Raw genomic sequence first — 17,257 nt, forward strand, 5'->3', positions numbered from 1 at the left:
CTATGGAGGACAGAGAATGAACTTCAATCCAATATTGCAGCCAGCATGCACTAAGCGGGTAAGGAAAGGGTGAATCAAACACCCGAAAACTCCGCCCATATGACCCAAAACCAGTCCCGCCAAATTCAGGTGACAGGTTCCCTTTAAAGTTAACAACAAGCCACCTGGGAGACACACCAAACATGTGGAAGAAGGTGCTCTGGTCAGATGAAACCAAAATCGAACTTTTTGGCATCAATGCCAAATGATATGTTTGGCGTAAAGGCAACACAGCTCATCACCCTGAACACACCATCCCCACTGTCAAACATGGTGGTGGCAGCATCATGGTTTGGGCCTGCTTTTCTTCAACAGGGACAGGGAAGATGGTTAAAATTGATGGGTAGATGGATGGAGCCAAATACAGGACCATTCTTGAAGAAAACCTGTTGGAGTCTGCAAAAGACCTGAGACTGGGACGGAGATTTGTCTTCCAACAAGACAATGATCCCAAACATAAAGCAAAATCTACAGTGGAATGGTTCACAAATAAACATATCCAGGTGATAGAATGGCCAAGTCAAAATCCAATCGAGAATCTGTGGAAAAAGCTAAAAATTGCTGTTCACAAACGATCTCCACCAAACCTCACTGAGCTTGATATGTTTGCCAAGGAACAATGTGCAATAATTTCAATCTCTCGATGTACAGAACTGATAGGCTAGGTTCACACTTGCGTTGTGCAGTCCGTTCAACAAATCCGTTAAACGGACTGCACTAACGCAAGTGACGACTTTGGCACTACGCTAGCGCAGATGGAGCATCTGCTAGCTCCATCTGCGCTAGGAGTGACGGACCCGGAAACGCTGCAGGCTGCGTCTCGGGTCTGTCACTCAATGACGGCACATCACTAGCGCACGCCCATTGTGGGCGTGCGCTAGCGATGCGTTCGTCATTACAAGTAATGGCGGCATTAACGGACTACGTTACACCGTGTTATGCTGCGGTGTAACGTAGTCCGTTAAACGGGTTCACACAACGCAGTGTGAACCCAGCCATAGAGACATACCCCAAGCGACTTGCAGCTGTAATCGCAGCAAAAGTTGGAGCAACAAAGTATTAAGTTAAAGGGCCAAATAATATTGCACGCGCCACTTTTCAGTTTTTGAATTTCCACAAAAATTTAAAATAGTAAATTTCGTTCAACTTCACAATTGTGTTCCACTTGTTTTTGATTCTTCACCAAAAATTTACATTTGGTATCCTTATGTTTGAAGCAGTTCCAGGGAGCCGAATACTTTCGCAAGGCACTGTATGTGGAATCTGTGTACTAAGGAGAAATTGACCAAAAAATGTTGGGGTCCATTTTCCATTATTTCCTGTGAATCACCTGAAGGGTTAATAAAGTTCTTGTATGTGGTTTTGAGCACCTTGAGAGTTGCAGTTTGTAGCATGGTGTCACATTTGGGTATTTTCTGTCATAAAGGCATCTCAAAGGTCCTTAAAAAATAGTTTTGTAAATTTTGTTGGGCAAATGAGAAACTGCTGGTCACTTTTAACCCTTTTAACATCTTAACAAAAAAAATATGTTTATGAATTGAGCTGAGGTATAATAGACATATGGGACATGTTATTCATTAACTATTTTGTGTAATATAATTCTCTGGTTTAAAGTGAACCTGTCACCAGGTTTGGCTGAAATGACTTACGGCCACCACCTTTTGGGGCTGATTATACAGCATTCCATAATGCTGTATATAAGCCCTCAACCCAACCTGGAAGACCAGAAAAATAACTTTTATTATTCTCAACTGTGGTGCGGTCCGGGCTGAGGGCTTTCGGCACCTCCCATCTTGCGATGTTGCCCTTCTTGGTTTGTGTGGATGACGTGTCCCTGCATCATCCACAGTCTCCCTGGCAATGCGCTCCTGTGCATGCGTACTTATCTACCCTGTTGAGAGCAGAGCAAAGTACTGCAATGCCCAGGCGCTGGGAAAGGTCAGAGAGGCCTAGCGCCTGAGCACTGCAGGATTTTACTCTGAAAAGAGCAAAAGAGCAGATAAGTACATCTGAGCAGGAGTGCGGTGCAGAACAGACTGTGGGTGATGCAGAGACTCGTCATCCACACGATCCAAGAAGGAGGGCACCATCCCAAGAAGATGAGAGGCCCCGGATCAAGAAGAGCGAAAGCCCTTGAACCGGACCACCCCGCATGTGACTATAGTAAAAGTTATTTTTCTTCTCTTACAGATCGGGTTGGGGCAGATATATAGCATTATAGAATGCTGTATATCAGCCCTGAAAGGTGATGGCCGTATCTCATATCAGCCAAACCTGGTGGCAGGTTCCCTTTAAGGGCACAAAAGTTTTTTTTTTTATAAATTGCTAAATTTTCAAAATGTTAAAGTACCATATGTCACATAAAGCAGTCTCTGAATCAGTGTGATCCGTTGAAGCGTTTCCAGAGTTGTTATCAGCTAAGATGACACACTGGTCAGAATTGTACAGTGAATGTTGTTTCATTTTAAGTCATTTGTTTTTGTTTTGTTTTTTTTTCAGATTCATCATGAATGTCCACTGCAATGACATTGCTAGAGAATTTTTGTCTGATGTCAATAAACTTTGTAGTGTTCAGGGGGAGATTAAGGATGATGAAGAGGACGAAAGCCATATAGTAATACTTGTGGAATACCTGACGAATGGACGAGGACATCTGCTACTAGCCACACTCAATAAAATTATTGGTCCGGTATGTTGTATTAGCTACATTACAAAAATAACAATGAAAATTTATTTTTGGGTAAAAATTACCTGACCATATTCTTCAGGTCAGTTTGAGTACAGTACTACCAAATGTATTAGTGTTTTCTTGTATATTAGTGCTTAAATAAATTGGTTTGGGTCTACATTTTTGAATTGCAACTATAATTTTGTGTCAATGTTGCTATGTGAGGTTTTGTTTTTTTGCATGCTAAGATTTCATTTTGTATACTGTTATTGATCTGTTTTTATTGCATTTCTTGTAGGTTGTTCCTTTCATGCATTTTGGCGCCTTCCTTTTTGGTGTCTAACATATTGTTACAATTTTTATATATTGATAGATCAGTCTCATTTTTTTATTTTAATAAATGGAAAAAGGGATTTAAACTTTTTATTTTTTTTATTTCCTTTTCCTTTTTTTTTTTTCTCTTAGAGGACTTTAACTTGCAATCAAACACAGCATTGCAGTGTATTTTGAAAATATTCTCCTATCACACATACTGGACTCTACAGGTGGTCTAAGATGTCAGTTACTTAACCCCTTTCTACCTTTGGACGTACTATTCCGTCCATGTGACCCGGGCCCTATTTCCCATAGACGAAATAGTATGAGCAACGCGAGTAGCCGCGCTCACGGGGGGAGCGCCGCCGATCGCGGATGGGTGTCAGCTGATTATCACAGCTGACAATCCGGCACTATGTGCCAGGAGCGGTCACAGACTGCTCCTGACACATTAACCCCTGGAACACTGCGATCAAACATGATCATAGCGTTCCGGTAGCATAGGGAAACATCGTGCAGGGAGGGGGCTCCCTTCGATCGCGTTGTTCCGAGGGTCTCCTCCGTTCTCCTCCCTCCAGGCCCCGGATCCAAGATGGCCGCGGGGGTCCTCCAGGTCTTGCGGGGAGGTGGCTTGTCAGTGCCGGCTGAGAGCAGGCGCCGGCAAGCCTCCTGCACTGCCTGTCAGATCGCTGATCTGACACAGTTGCTGTGCAAAGTGTCAGGTCAGCGATCTGACTTTATACAGTGATGTCCCACCCTGAGACAATGTAAAAAAAAAAAAAAATTACACTGTGTAAAAATATATTTTTTAAAATTCTATGTTATATAATATTTTTTTAAATAAAAAAAATATTCTTCCAATAAATACATTTCTTATATGGATAAAAAAAAAATAAAAGTACACATATTTAGTATCACTGCGTCCGCACCGACCCGACCTATACAACTGTCCAACTAGTTAACCCCTTCAGTGAACACCGTAAAAAAAAAAAAAAAAAAAAGAGGAAAAAAACAATGCTTTACCATCATACCGCGAAATAAAAAGTGGAATAATACGCGATCAAAAAGATGGATAGAAATAAACATGGTACGGCTGAAAACGTCATCTTGTCCTGCAAAAAATGAGCTGCCATACTGCGTCATCAGCGAAAAAATAAAAAGTTATAGCCCTCAGAATAAAGCGATGCAAAAATAATTATTTTTTATATAAAATAGTTTTTATTTTATAAAAGCGCCAAAACATAAAAAAAGATATAAATGAGGTATCGCTGTAATCGTACTAACCTGAAGAATAAAACTGCTTTATCCATTTTACCAAACGCGGAAAGGTATAAACGCCTCCCCCAAAAGAAATTCATGAATTGCTGGTTTTTGTTCATTCTACCTAACAAAAATTGTAATAAAAAGCGATCAAAAAATGTCATGTGCCCGAAAATGGTACCAATAAAAACATCAACTCGTCCCACAAAAAACAAGACCTCACATGACTCAGTGGACCAAAATATGGAAAAATTATCACTCTCAAAATGTGGTGACGCAAAAACTATTTTTTGCAATAAAAAGCTATATATAGTAAATCAACCCCCCCCTTTATCACCCCCTTAGTTAGGGAAAACTAATAAAATAAAAACATTTATTTCCATTTCCTCATTAGGTTTGGGGCTAAAGTTAAGGTTAGGGTTGGGGCTAAAGTTAAGGTTAGGGTTGGGGCTAGAGTTGGGGTTAGAGTTTGGATTATGTTTGGATTAGGGGTGTGGTTAGGGTTGGGATTAGGGTTAGGGGTGTGTTGGGGTTAGGGGTGTGGTTAGGGATGGTTAGGGTTGGGATTAGGGTTAGGAGTGTGTTGGGGTTAGGGTTGGAGTTAGAATTGGGGGGGTTTCCAATGTTTAGGCACATCAGGGGCTCTGCAAACGCAACTTGATGCCCGCAGACCATTCCATCAAAGTCTATATTCCAAAACGCCTCTTCTTCCTTTCCGAGCCCCGATGTGCACCCAAACAATGGTTTGCCCCCACATATGTGGTATCAGCGTACTCAGGACAAATTGGACAACAACTTTTGCAGTTCAATTTCTCCTGTTACCCTTGCGAAAGTAAAAACTTGGGGGCTAAAAAAATCATTTTTGTGGGAAAAAAAATTATTTTTTATTTTCACGGCTCTGCGTTATAAACTTTAGTGAAACATTTGGAGGTTCAAAGTTCTTACAACACATCTAGATACGTTCCTTTGGGGTCTAGTTTCCAATATGGGGTCACTGTCAGGGGGTTTCTACTGTTTAGGTACATCAGGGCTCTGCAAATTCAACGTGACGCCCGCAGACCATTCCATTTTAACACTTAAAAAAGTATACCCTAGAAATAATAATAATATTGGGGGCGACAAAAGAGAGATGGAAGAATTGGAAGGTAAGAGAGATGTACGTGTTTTATTAGGGATGAGGTGAAAGGGAATAGTAAGATACAAAGGGATAAACACAAATTATACATATTAAAATATAAAAAGTAACTGTATTATCAGCACTGTCAGCTTTACAGAACTGTTTTATAACACGTTTAAATAAAAATGTTTTCTCATAAGTAGAAGTGTTGGTTCAAGTAATCTAACAAAGGTTCCCATTTACAGAAATATTTTTCACAAATTGTTCACAATAGCAAATCTCTGTTCATAGAAGTTGTGTAAGGAGATTTTTTTGATAATGTTGCATATTCTAGGAATCGTTGTTTACTTCCAGCATGTTCCAATGACATTTTTAAAGGTTAAAAAGATGTGTACCAGGATTGCTCTAAATTGGTGGCTTATAAATTCTATCTCTAAAGAAAGAAGAGTCAAATCTATAGAGATTGTAATATTGCTTTTGGTAGTTTGGTTACCGTAATTAAGCTAGAAATATCTTTCCCTAAATTTCGATTTTTGGACAGTGCCAAAAAATGTGATGCCACGCTCCGCCCAGAGCGCTGCCCCCTTTAGTACGCGCGGTGATTCCATGAACACAGGCGGAATCACCACATCCTATACATAGGCTGTGTTCTTTATCTTGGGGAGACTGAGCGTCTCCGCTAGACAAATAGACATGCTGTGGTCTAGAAAGATGCGCCGCATGTCCAGTTACGCAGGTCTGCCACCTGTGTCTTTGTATGCATAATGGAGATGGGATTTCATAAAATCCCCTCCACTTAGCTGTAACATCTGGATGCTGCAGATTGGACGCTGTAGATGTACGCAGTGTCCAATCCGCAGTAAATACTAAAGGAATACTTTCCGTGGAAACATTTCCTAAGGGTTAAAATTTGAACAGTGATTTCTTATTTCTCTATCCTTATGATGGCACCACGGAGAGAGAGGGGTCCGCCCCCAGGGACAGGAAACCTACAGGTGAAAAAGGGCGTACCTCTCTCCCACATCAGTTGGTTTCCTGTCCCTGACGGGGAACCTACAGCACGTACCTGAAGGATTCGTCGTGGCTGGATCCAGCAGGTTTTCTCCCCCCTTTTCTCCGGCCCTGAAGCACCACCGCTGGGGTCGGCGGGTCCTATGGGTGAGTGTGGTGGGGGGAGGCAGTGAAGAGGATCGAGCCTGCCTTCCCCAGGGAAAAAAAAAAAAGGGGGAGAGGAAGCAGGCAGGTGACGGCGGTCACCGATACAGCCTCCGTACCACTAACGGTACATGGAGGTAACGGCGGCTACGCTAGCATGAGGGCCAGACGCAGGAGCGCAGTAAAGCGCACATGGGACCGCTGGAAACGCCGGCCGCCTAAACCGGAAGTACGGTGCGGCAGGGCCGGCAGGCGGAACGCTAGAGCGCGCGCGGGCGTCCCCGAGTATTTCTTCCCTATGGGGCGCCCGTGGTCTGGACCGGAAGTAGTGTGTGCGCATGCGCAGATCGCCACTTTCGACGGCGGCAAATTTAAAAAGGAGCACTTCCAAGGGAATGTGTGGATTAAACCTCCTCTTCACTAAAACGCAGTGTGGAGGCCACTATGAGTGACAAGGAGCAGCAAGATGCACAGGAGTGTGTACAATTGTCTTCTGAGCAAGTGCAGGTACAGCGGCACCAGCGCTCACAGCATCAGCGCAAGGGAAACGCTTCCTCTCAGCAGCGCAGCAGCAGTGGACGCTCAGGGTCACAGCGCAGCTGGGTCTCTGAAAAAACTACGTGACCGGTGACGAATCCAGTGGATATAGTCCCCAGGCCAGAGACGGTATCTCTTATTCACAAGGGGTGAGTGATCTACGTGAAAGTACTAATGTAATACGGGGTTACTCTTTCTCCTAGGGAAGAAAATGTACAGGCAAATCAAAGCACAAAGTGTGTGCTAGATGTTTAGAAGAGCTACCTTCCTCCTGGGAGAAAAAGCTATGCGGCTCTTGCATAGAGAAAACCATTCAGGAGGAATCTCCGAAGTTTGCCTCAGACCTAAAATCATTAATAAAAAGTCAGGTGGAAAGTGCCCTCAAAGGCATTAAAACTTCAAAGAAAAAACGCAGATCAAGCCACAAGTCTCCTGAATCTAGTATAGACGAGTCAGAGAGTGAAACATCTGATTCTAGCGACTCTTCAGCATCCGAGACCTCTTCGCTATCCTCAGAGGGGGGACTCAGTTGTTTCCCTATCGAAGAGACAGACGCACTGATAAAGGCCATCAGAACGACCATGGGTCTGGTAGATGATGGTCCTAAGAGAACGGCACAGGATATAATGTTCAGTGGATTGGAACAAAAGAAAAGAAGAGTATTCCCGATAAATGAAAAAATTCACTCTTTGATCAAAAAAGAATGGAAAAAAACGGACAAAAAAGTTCTCTTGACTCCTAAGGGTATGTTTCCACGTGCAGGAAACGCTGCGTGTCTGACGCTGCATAGAGCCGCAGCGTCAAACACGCAGCGTCCAGATGTTACAGCATAGTGGAGGGGATTTAATGAAATCCCGTCTCCACTATGCGTGGTAACACGCACGCGGCGGCCCTGCGACTCCAGACATGCTGCGCGTCTTTTCAGATTGCAGCATGTCCGTATATCTTGCGGCGACGCTGCGTCGCCACAAGATATAGCACAGGGCCCTATGGTGGGGAGCGATGATCTTGGATGTGTGCTATGAACACATCCGGCATCATCGCGTCCCAGAAAGGGGGCGGGGCTTACCGCAGAGCGGGTTTGCCGCTCCGACGATACCGCCGGCCATCCTGAACGTGGACACGCAACCTAAGAGAAAATACCCGTTTGATGACCCAGCCTGCTCATCCTGGAGCAAGGCACCAAAATTGGATGTGGCCATAGCAAAGGCCTCTAAAAAATTCGCCCTGCCCTTCGAGGACATGGGTACCCTAAAGGACCTGATGGACAAAAAAGCTGACACTTTCTTAAAAAACTTCTGGGAAGCAGCAGGAGGTGGTCTAAAACCAGCCATCGCAGCCACTTGTACGGCCCGCGCCTTAATGGTATGGCTCGAGCACTTGGATTCCCAACTAAAGGGAAAAGTCTCAAGAGAGATAATCCAAAAGTCAGTGTCCGTAATGAAAGGGGCGGCAGCCTTCTTGGCCGACGCATCGGTGGATTCGGCTAGATTAGCAGCCAGGTCGGCCTCCTTCTCAAATGCCGCAAGACGTGCTCTGTGGCTAAAGTGCTGACCGGGGGACTTGCAAACGAAGACCAAATTATGCTCAATACCTTGCGAAGGTGAATTTCTGTTTGGGTCAACATTGGACGACATCCTTGACAAAGCGGGGGATAAGAAAAAATCTTTCCCCGGGTTTCCCAACCGGTCTTATAGGCGTTCCTTTCGGAACAGAAAATTCATGCGGAGAAGACCCCCAAAAGGTGGATGGGAAGACAGAAGGAACAAAAACAGAGGCTTCTTGTTCAACAAACCCCCCCCCCCCTCCTGATAATAAAAAATCACAATGAAGGTACTCCCCGGGTCGGAAGGAGACTAGCCGGGTTTCTTCCAGCCTGGGAAAAAATTTCACAGTCCCTGGATTCTAGATATAAAACGAGAAGGTCTCAGACTCAAATTTCGTATCCCTCCCGGCAACTCCTTCATGATAACACCTCAGAAACAGTCGCACGAACAGTCAGCTCTCCAGGAGGAAATTCTGAACTTAATCCAGAAAGGAGTGTTGCAAGAAGTCCCATACCGGGAAAGAGGCACGGGCTTCTATTCTCCCCTCTTCCTCCGCAGGAAACCGGACGGATCGTACAGAGCGATCATAAATCTCAAAAAATTAAACAGTTTCCTAGAGATTCAACATTTCAAAATGGAGACAATAAAATCTTGCGTGAAAATACTCTTTCCCATGTGTTTCATGACTGTTCTAGACTTACGAGACGCATATTACCATGTGCCCATCCACAGACATCATCAAAAATATCTCAGACTGGCAGTGAATATCCAGGGGGAAGTAAAACACTACCAATTCCGGGCTCTCCCCTTCGGGATAGCCATCGCTCCTCGGGTATTCACGAAAATAATGTCAGAAGTGATGGCCCACATACGGAAACAGAATATCCTAATAGTTCCCTATCTGGACGACCTCCTCGTGGTAGGGACATCATTCCAACATTGCAAACAACAGTTGGATTTGGTCATGGTTTCACTGTCGAGTCTAGGGTGGCTGCTAAACATACCCAAATCCAAAATAGTGCCATCCCAGGTACAGGAGTACTTAGGGATAGTCCTAGACTCGATCACGCAGAAGTGTTACCTTCCTCAGGGTAAGATTCAAAAAATGACACAGGCGGTGTTACAGTTGACGGTATCCCCAGTCACTACTCTGAGGAAAGCAATGTCCCTGCTGGGCTCTATGACTGCCTGTATCCCGGCCGTGCAGTGGGCACAATGTCATTCCCGGGACCTACAATGGGAGACTTTAGATTCAGGCATATCTCTGCACGGAAATTTAGACGGGCAATTAAGTATCTCATCAAACACGATACACTCCCTAGTATGGTGGGCAGACCCAGGGAATTTAACCAAGGGGGTTCCTTGGGCACTACCGACGGAAAAAATTCTAACGACGGATGCAAGCCCCTGGGGGTGGGAAGCACATATAGACGATCAAGTGGCGCAGGGGAATTGGAGCAAAAGTCAAGAGCTAGCTTCTTCAAACATGAAAGAACTGTTAGCGGTAAAACTGGCCCTAACGCACTTTCTAAATCTCCTTCACTCCCATCACGTAAAAGTCTTTTCGGACAACCAAGTAGTGGTTGCATATTTAAACCACCAAGGGGGCACCAGGTGTCGAGCATTGATGGAGGTAACCCAATCCATCTTCCACATAACAGAACACAGTCTAAAGTCCTTGACAGCTCTCCACTTAAAAGGCTCAGAAAACCAAACTGCAGACTTCCTGAGCAGAACATGCTTAAAGCAGGGGGAGTGGGAACTAAACCAGTCGGTATTCAACCAAATCGTGAATCTCTGGGGACTGCCAGAAATAGACCTATTCGCGAACAGCCAAAACCACAAAGTAAAAACATTCTGCTAAATCGATCCCCGGGGGGGCCCAGTAGCTCTAGATGCCCTAACAATTCCCTGGAACTATCACCTCGCCTACGCGTTCCCTTCGATATCTCTCATCCCCTTAGTGTTGAGGAAAATTTGGGAGGAGGGAGAAACAGTGATAGTAATAGCTCCTTTCTGGCCCCACAGAATATGGTTTTCTTGGCTAAGAAAAATGTCCATATCAAGCCCATGGGTTCTACCAGACACTCCGAAACTTTTATCCCAGGGTCCGGTATTTCACCCAAATGTAAAGAATCTCCGTCCGGGGAGATCCCAATAGAGAAAATCCTTGAGTTCCTACAGAAAGGTTTGGAAAAAGGTTTGGCTACAAGTACTCTAAAGGTCCAGTAGCAGCCTTGGGAGCATTGTATAATTATGATTTGGCCAGAAATCGCTGGGTCATGCGATTTATTAAAGCCTCAAGTAGGTCCAGGCCTATTCCCCTGCACAATTCTCCTCCGTGGGATCTAAACCTTGTATTAAATGCTCTAACCCAGGGGTCCCCAACTCCAGTCCTCAAGGCCCACCAACAGGTCATGTTTTCAGGATTTCCTTTGCATTGCACAGGTGATGCAATTATTACCTGGGCAAGACTAAGGAAATCCTGAAAACATGACATGTTGGTGGGCCTTGAGGACTGGAGTTGGGGACCCCTGCTCTAACCAAACCTCCCTTTGAGCCCCTGGCAGAAGTTCCCTTAAAGATCTTATCGCTAAAAACCACACTCCTAGTGGCCCTAACCTCGGCTCGTCGTGTCAGCGATATACAAGCGTTATCTGCATGCCCACCCTTTACTCAGATACTCGAGGACAGAGTCATTCTTAAAACTGACCCGGCTTACTTCCCTAAAATAGCGTCACAATTTCACAGAACGCAAGAGATTTCTTTGCCCTCCTTTTGTCCCAACCCTAAAAATGAGGGGGAAAAAACACAGCATACCCTAGACGTAAAAAGATGTCTGGTCCAATATCTATCAGCCACTAGGGAGTGCAGGAAGGATAGGGCTCTGTTTGTCTGCTTCCAGGGTCCACGGAAGGGACAAAAAGCATCGAAAGCCACGTTAGCGAGATGGATAAGAGACGCCATCGCCCTATCCTACTCATCCTGTGGGACAGCCATCCCGGAGAATATAAAGGCTCATTCTACCAGAGCAGTGGCATCATCCTGGGCGGAGAAAGCTGGCGCTTCAATACAACAGATATGTAGAGCGGCCACTTGGTCTTCCCAGTCTACATTTTTCAAACATTACCGTTTAGACTTGACCTCCTCTGATCCTACCTTTGGGCGAAGGGTTCTAGAGGCAGTGGTCCCTCCCTAAGAGTTCTATCTATGCAAATCTCTCCGTGGTGCCATCATGGGGATAGAGAAAATGGTAGTTATTTACCGATAACGGTATTTCTCTGATCCCATGATGGCACCCGTATATTCCCTCCCTTTTCACACACAGGTGTGCACATTGTAATGTACTAGTAATTAATTTTAGTCACGGTGCCTCTCTTAAGTTAAATAGGTTAAGTTTAATTTGTGCAAATATTGAGTTGCAGCTGAAGTTCTGTATAAGGCTCTGTAATCCAACTGATGTGGGAGAGAGGTACGCCCTTTTTCACCTGTAGGTTTCCTGTCCCTGGGGGCGGACCCCTCTCTCTCCATGGTGCCATCATGGGATCAGAGAAATACCGTTATCGGTAAGTAACTACCATTTTTTACAACACGATTTTTTTTTTAGTGACCACATCACATTTGAAGTCACTTAATATGTGAACTAATTTTACAAACCACTCCCCAATGAATTCATCTAGGGGTGCAGTGATCATATTAACACCACATGTGCCTCACAGAATTTTATACCACTGAGCGGTAAAGAAAGAATAAATTACTACTAAAATGTTTTAGCCCTAAGTTTTTCATTTTTCTAAGGGCTAATAGGATTTTTTTTTACAACAAACTGAGGTCCAGAGGACGTGTTACAGTAAGTGCTGTTCCACGGCACCACGTGCTGAACATGGCTCTCATCAATCATCATGATGAGAGTTACATTGAAGTGATGAGACAGCAGGTGGTGGCTGGTGGGACTATTACTCCCATCAGCCTACCCCTGCTGCTAATAACAGTGACAGTAGGAGCGGCTGATGGGGGTAGTATTCATCAGCCACCACCTGCGCTTTAAATAAATAAATAAAAAAAAACAGCATGAGTTCCCTTGTATTTTCTATCCTCAGCTGTCATGTTCAGCAAAGTTGGTTGTCAAGAATAGAGGGGTCCCCACACTGTTTTTTTTTTTTATTTAAAAAAATGGCTTGGCCTTCCCCCCCCCATTTTTGACAACCAGCCTTGCTAAAGCTCACAGCTGGTGGCTGGTATTCTCAGGCTGGTTAAGGGGCCATGGATATTGGCCTAAAAATAGAAGACCGCAGCTGCCCAGAAAAGGCACATCTATTAGATGCGTCAATTCTGGCGCTTTTCCCGGCTCTTCCCACATATTTGTGGGGTTGATGTCACCTTTGTATTGTCAGGTAACATCAAGTCCACGGCTTAGTAATGGAGAAGCATCTATAAGGTTATGTGCACACTTTGCAGATTTGCCTGGAGAATTTTCTGCACAGAATCTGCACCTCTTGGCAGAAAGCGCCTGAATCCGCGCATTTTTTGTGTGTTTTTTATGCGTTTTTTTCATGCGGATTTGTATGCGTTTTTGTAACCTAAATAAAGATCTATTATTTAAAAAAAAAAAGAATTGTGATGTCATTTCCTTGTCCAACCTCTTATTTTACATATTCCATGGAAGAGTAGTGTTTACACACAGACAGACAGATAGATAGACAGATATAGATAAAATGGTATATAAATAGTTAAGCTTCCTCAGGCTGCATAATTTTACAACGTTAACAGGCTGCAGAGGTACAATTGTACCTTCATATATATTTTTAAATTTGGCCAATGTATTCTGGACCAAAACTGCAGAGATGTCACGAAATTTCAGCCCTCTACGGCTTTTCGAAAAAAAAAAAGTTATTGCAATTTTAAAATGGAATAGTTACAATTGTACCTACTCACCCGGACAAAGGTTAAAGAAACACACATTCTGCACGCCATTTCTTTAATTAAAAAAAAATGACGTGGGTGATTTTGCCGTGGTTTTGACGCGTTTTTGCCGCGGTTTGACGCGTTTTTGCCGCATTTTTTCCCGGACACTTCTTAATGCATTTTGTAGTGGGAAATCCGCAAAAAAATTTCCAAATTAATGAACATGCTGCGGTTTTTACCGCGATGCGGAAAAAAAAAAAAGCATCATGTGCACAAAACATGCGGAATTCATTCTAAATGATGGGATGCTTATTGTATGCGGTTTTTTTTGCGGTTTTATAGCGTTTTTATCGGGAAAAACCGGGAAAAAAACGCAACGTGTACACACAGCCTTAATCCAATCAAAGCCATTGATCACCTGCAAAAAATTAAAAAAAACACAAATACTCCCTGTTCTGACGCAGTCCTTCTTTAATAACGAGTGTCCCACGACGATCTCCCCTATAGAGTGGTCACACCAGCAGACGTGACCGCTCTATAGGCCCTCCGATGACACACTGACCGAATATAACCCTCCCGCAGTGTATCATCGGAGTTCACTTTACGGCACTACAGCCGTGAAAAAATTCTCACGCTGTAGTGCCGCAAGTGAGAGGTGAACTCAGGTGACCTATCGGTGGCGGAGTGATACAGTGTCGAGGATTATTTCCGTTATTTTATTACCGGAGCCCCTGGAGAGCGGTCGCATCTGCTGATGTGACAGCTCTCCACGGGAGATCGTCGTGGGACAGTCATTATTAATTGGATTATGTCGGACACACGTGCTGAAGACGCCCCACCCCCGGCTTATACACGAGTCATTGTCCAGAAAGCCGGCAGGGGAGGAGGAGTGGTGGAGCAGCAGCAGGGGCCGGCTAGCCGAAGACATCATAATCACCCTCCTCCCGCCGTTCATTGCTGCATCTCCGTCCCGGCGCCTCTCCCTGTGCTGAGCGGTCAGGTGGTACCACTCATTGAGGTAATGAATATGCACGCGTCTCCACTCCCATTAGAGCGCATATTCATTACCTTAATGAGCAGTAACATGTGACCACTCAGCACAGGAGAGTTGCCGCGCTGGGACAATGGAGATACTGCGAAAGCGTGAGCAGGTTGAGTAGGACGGGGGGAGTGAGCCATACATACAATGATGTTGAGGGCGGGTGAGTCATGCGGGACCGTGGGAGCCATGCATACAACAGGGGGAGTCATGCATACAACAAGGGGAGCCACACATAGCAGGACAGGATGGGAGATCCACATACCAGGGCAGCGACGGGAGGAGCCACGCATACCAGGACAGGGATGAGGGGACAATGCATACCCTGCTTATACTCAAGTCAATAAGCTTACCCAGTTTTCCGTGGCAAAATTAGGTGCCTCGGCTTATACTCGGGTTGGCTTATACTCGATTATATATGGTAACTAATAGCTTTTTTCCCACTCAAAGGAGGATCATTAAAAAAAATGTGAAATTTAGTTTCTACCTCAATATTCAAAGGTAAAATTTGTTATTTGTTTCAGTTAATTTTATATTATGAATTTTTTTTTAAAACTCTTTTTATGGAAAGATTCCACAGAATAAAGTTACAAACATATAATATCACGGTATATAGTCAGAATGATCCAAACAGTCACCCTTTAAAATAACATGTAGGTAACATTACACTCTCAATAATAGAGTAAAGAAATAAAAAAAATGTGAACAAACAATATAGAACTTAGCATATTAGGATAATTTTCCATTGTGAAGCATTGCACACCCAATTGAATTAACATGTTCTCTATCAAAATTCAGATCACGTACCAGTTTGGGTCATAATAAAAGTACATTCTTGCAGTTTACACACATCATCACCTTCCATATGTTGACAGGGACAACATCAAGGTTCATATCATGAGATAGATGAAGTCATGGCATTAGAGGATAGATGTGTTAAGGGTGAGTCACACCATCTCTCCCATATCTTATGGAATTTCTGAGGGCATCTTCTATTTCTATGTAATGTATTCTCATATGGTATTATATAATTCATTATTTTTTCCACTGATTAATAGTAGGAGGCTTCCCCCCCATCCACCTTAGTGCTATTGCTTTCCTAGCAATAAATAGAACCTCCCAGAGAAAAATTTTATCATAGTGCAACCACTGTTCTTCATCTACAATTTCCAAGATGCGTAACTCTGGACTACATTCATGTGGTATCCTGTTGTGAGTTCTGTTTTTGGGCTCCCTCTGGTGGTTACTGATGGTACTGGGTGACTTGTGTTCTCTGCGGTCTCTGGTGTTCACCTGTTCCATCAGGTTATGGGAGTTTCCTATTTACCCTGGCTTTTTTGTCATTTCCTCGCCGGCTATCAATGTAATCAGCGTGTCTTTTTACCTCTGCTCCCTGCGTCTGTTATCTTCAGGACAAGCTAAGTTTTGATTTTCCTGTTCCACGTTTTGCTTAATTTTTTGTCTTAGTCCAGCTTGCAGATATGTGATTCCTTGCTGCTGGTTGCTCTAGTGGGCTGAAATTACTCCTCATGTTCCATGAGTTGGCACATGAGTTCAAGTAATTTCAGGATGGGTTTTTTGAAGGGTTTTTCGCTGACCGCGCAGTTCACTTTTGTATCCTCTGCTATCTAGCTTTAGCGGGCCTCATTTTTGCTGATTCTATTTTCATAACTACGTATGTGCTTTCCTCTCATTTCACCGTTATTACATGTGGGGGGCTGCTATTTCTGTGGGGTGTTTCTCTGGAGGCAAGTGAGGTCTGTGTTTCTTCTTATAGGGGAAGTTAATCCTTCGGCTGGCGCGAGACGTCTAGGAATCATCGTAGGCACGTTCCCCGGCTACTGCTAGTTGTGTGTTTAGGTTCAGGATCGCGGTCAGCTCAGGTTCCATCACCCTAGAGCTTGTTTTGTTTTTGTGCTTGTCCTTTTGTGATCCCCTGCCATTGGGATCATGACAGTATAGCCGGCCTTAAAAAAATTGTTCATCGTTTTGGCTGAAGTAGGAGGAAAAGTAGTCTGAGGAAGTTTTTTTTTTTTTTTTTCCCCTCCTCAGTGTTTGCTGCCTAGCCTTAATTGCAGCTTGACTGCTTCTTTCCTCCTCTTAATCCTTGAATGGCTCTGACCTCAGCTGTTTATCATGGACGTCCAGAGTTTGGCTTCCAGCCTGAATAATCTTGCTGCTAAGGTTCAAAATATACAAGATTTTGTTGTACATACGCCTATGTCTGAACCTAGAATTCCTGTCCCAGAGTTTTTTTCTGGAGATAGATCTAGTTTTCTGAATTTTAGGAACAATTGCAAGTTGTTTCTTTCCTTGAAATCTCGCTCCTCTGGAGACCCTGCTCAGCAGGTCAAGATTGTTATATCTTTCCTGCGGGGTGACCCTCAGAATTGGGCATTTGCATTGGCACCAGGGGATCCTGCGTTGCTCAATGTGGATGCATTTTTTCTGGCATTGGGTTTGCTCTATGAGGAACCTAACCTAGAGATTCAGGCTGAAAAAGCTTTATTGGCTCTCTCTCTGGGGCAAGATGAAGCAGAAATATATTGTCAGAAATTTCGGAAATGGTCGGTGCTTACTCAGTGGAATGAGTGCGCTCTGGCTGCAAAATTCAGAGATGGCCTTTCTGAGGCCATTAAAGATGTTATGGTGGGGTTCCCGGCGCCTACAGGTCT

At 44.1% G+C, this 17,257-nt stretch overlaps 1 protein-coding gene across 2 annotated transcripts in view; it reads left to right on the forward strand.

Annotated features, from left to right (window-relative positions):
- The window catches only part of LYST (lysosomal trafficking regulator), a 604,516-nt gene that overhangs the window by 18,653 nt on the left and 568,606 nt on the right, over positions 1-17,257 (forward strand). For both annotated transcript variants that reach the window (XM_069769439.1, XM_069769441.1), the window contains exon 2: positions 2,539-2,728. In XM_069769439.1, the coding sequence (XP_069625540.1) occupies positions 2,546-2,728 (183 nt within the window). In that variant the 5' untranslated portion in view covers positions 2,539-2,545. The remainder of the gene's footprint in view (positions 1-2,538; positions 2,729-17,257) is intronic.

The sequence above is a fragment of the Ranitomeya imitator genome, chromosome 5 (assembly GCF_032444005.1).
Source record: "Ranitomeya imitator isolate aRanImi1 chromosome 5, aRanImi1.pri, whole genome shotgun sequence".
Taxonomy (NCBI): Eukaryota; Metazoa; Chordata; class Amphibia; order Anura; family Dendrobatidae; genus Ranitomeya; species Ranitomeya imitator.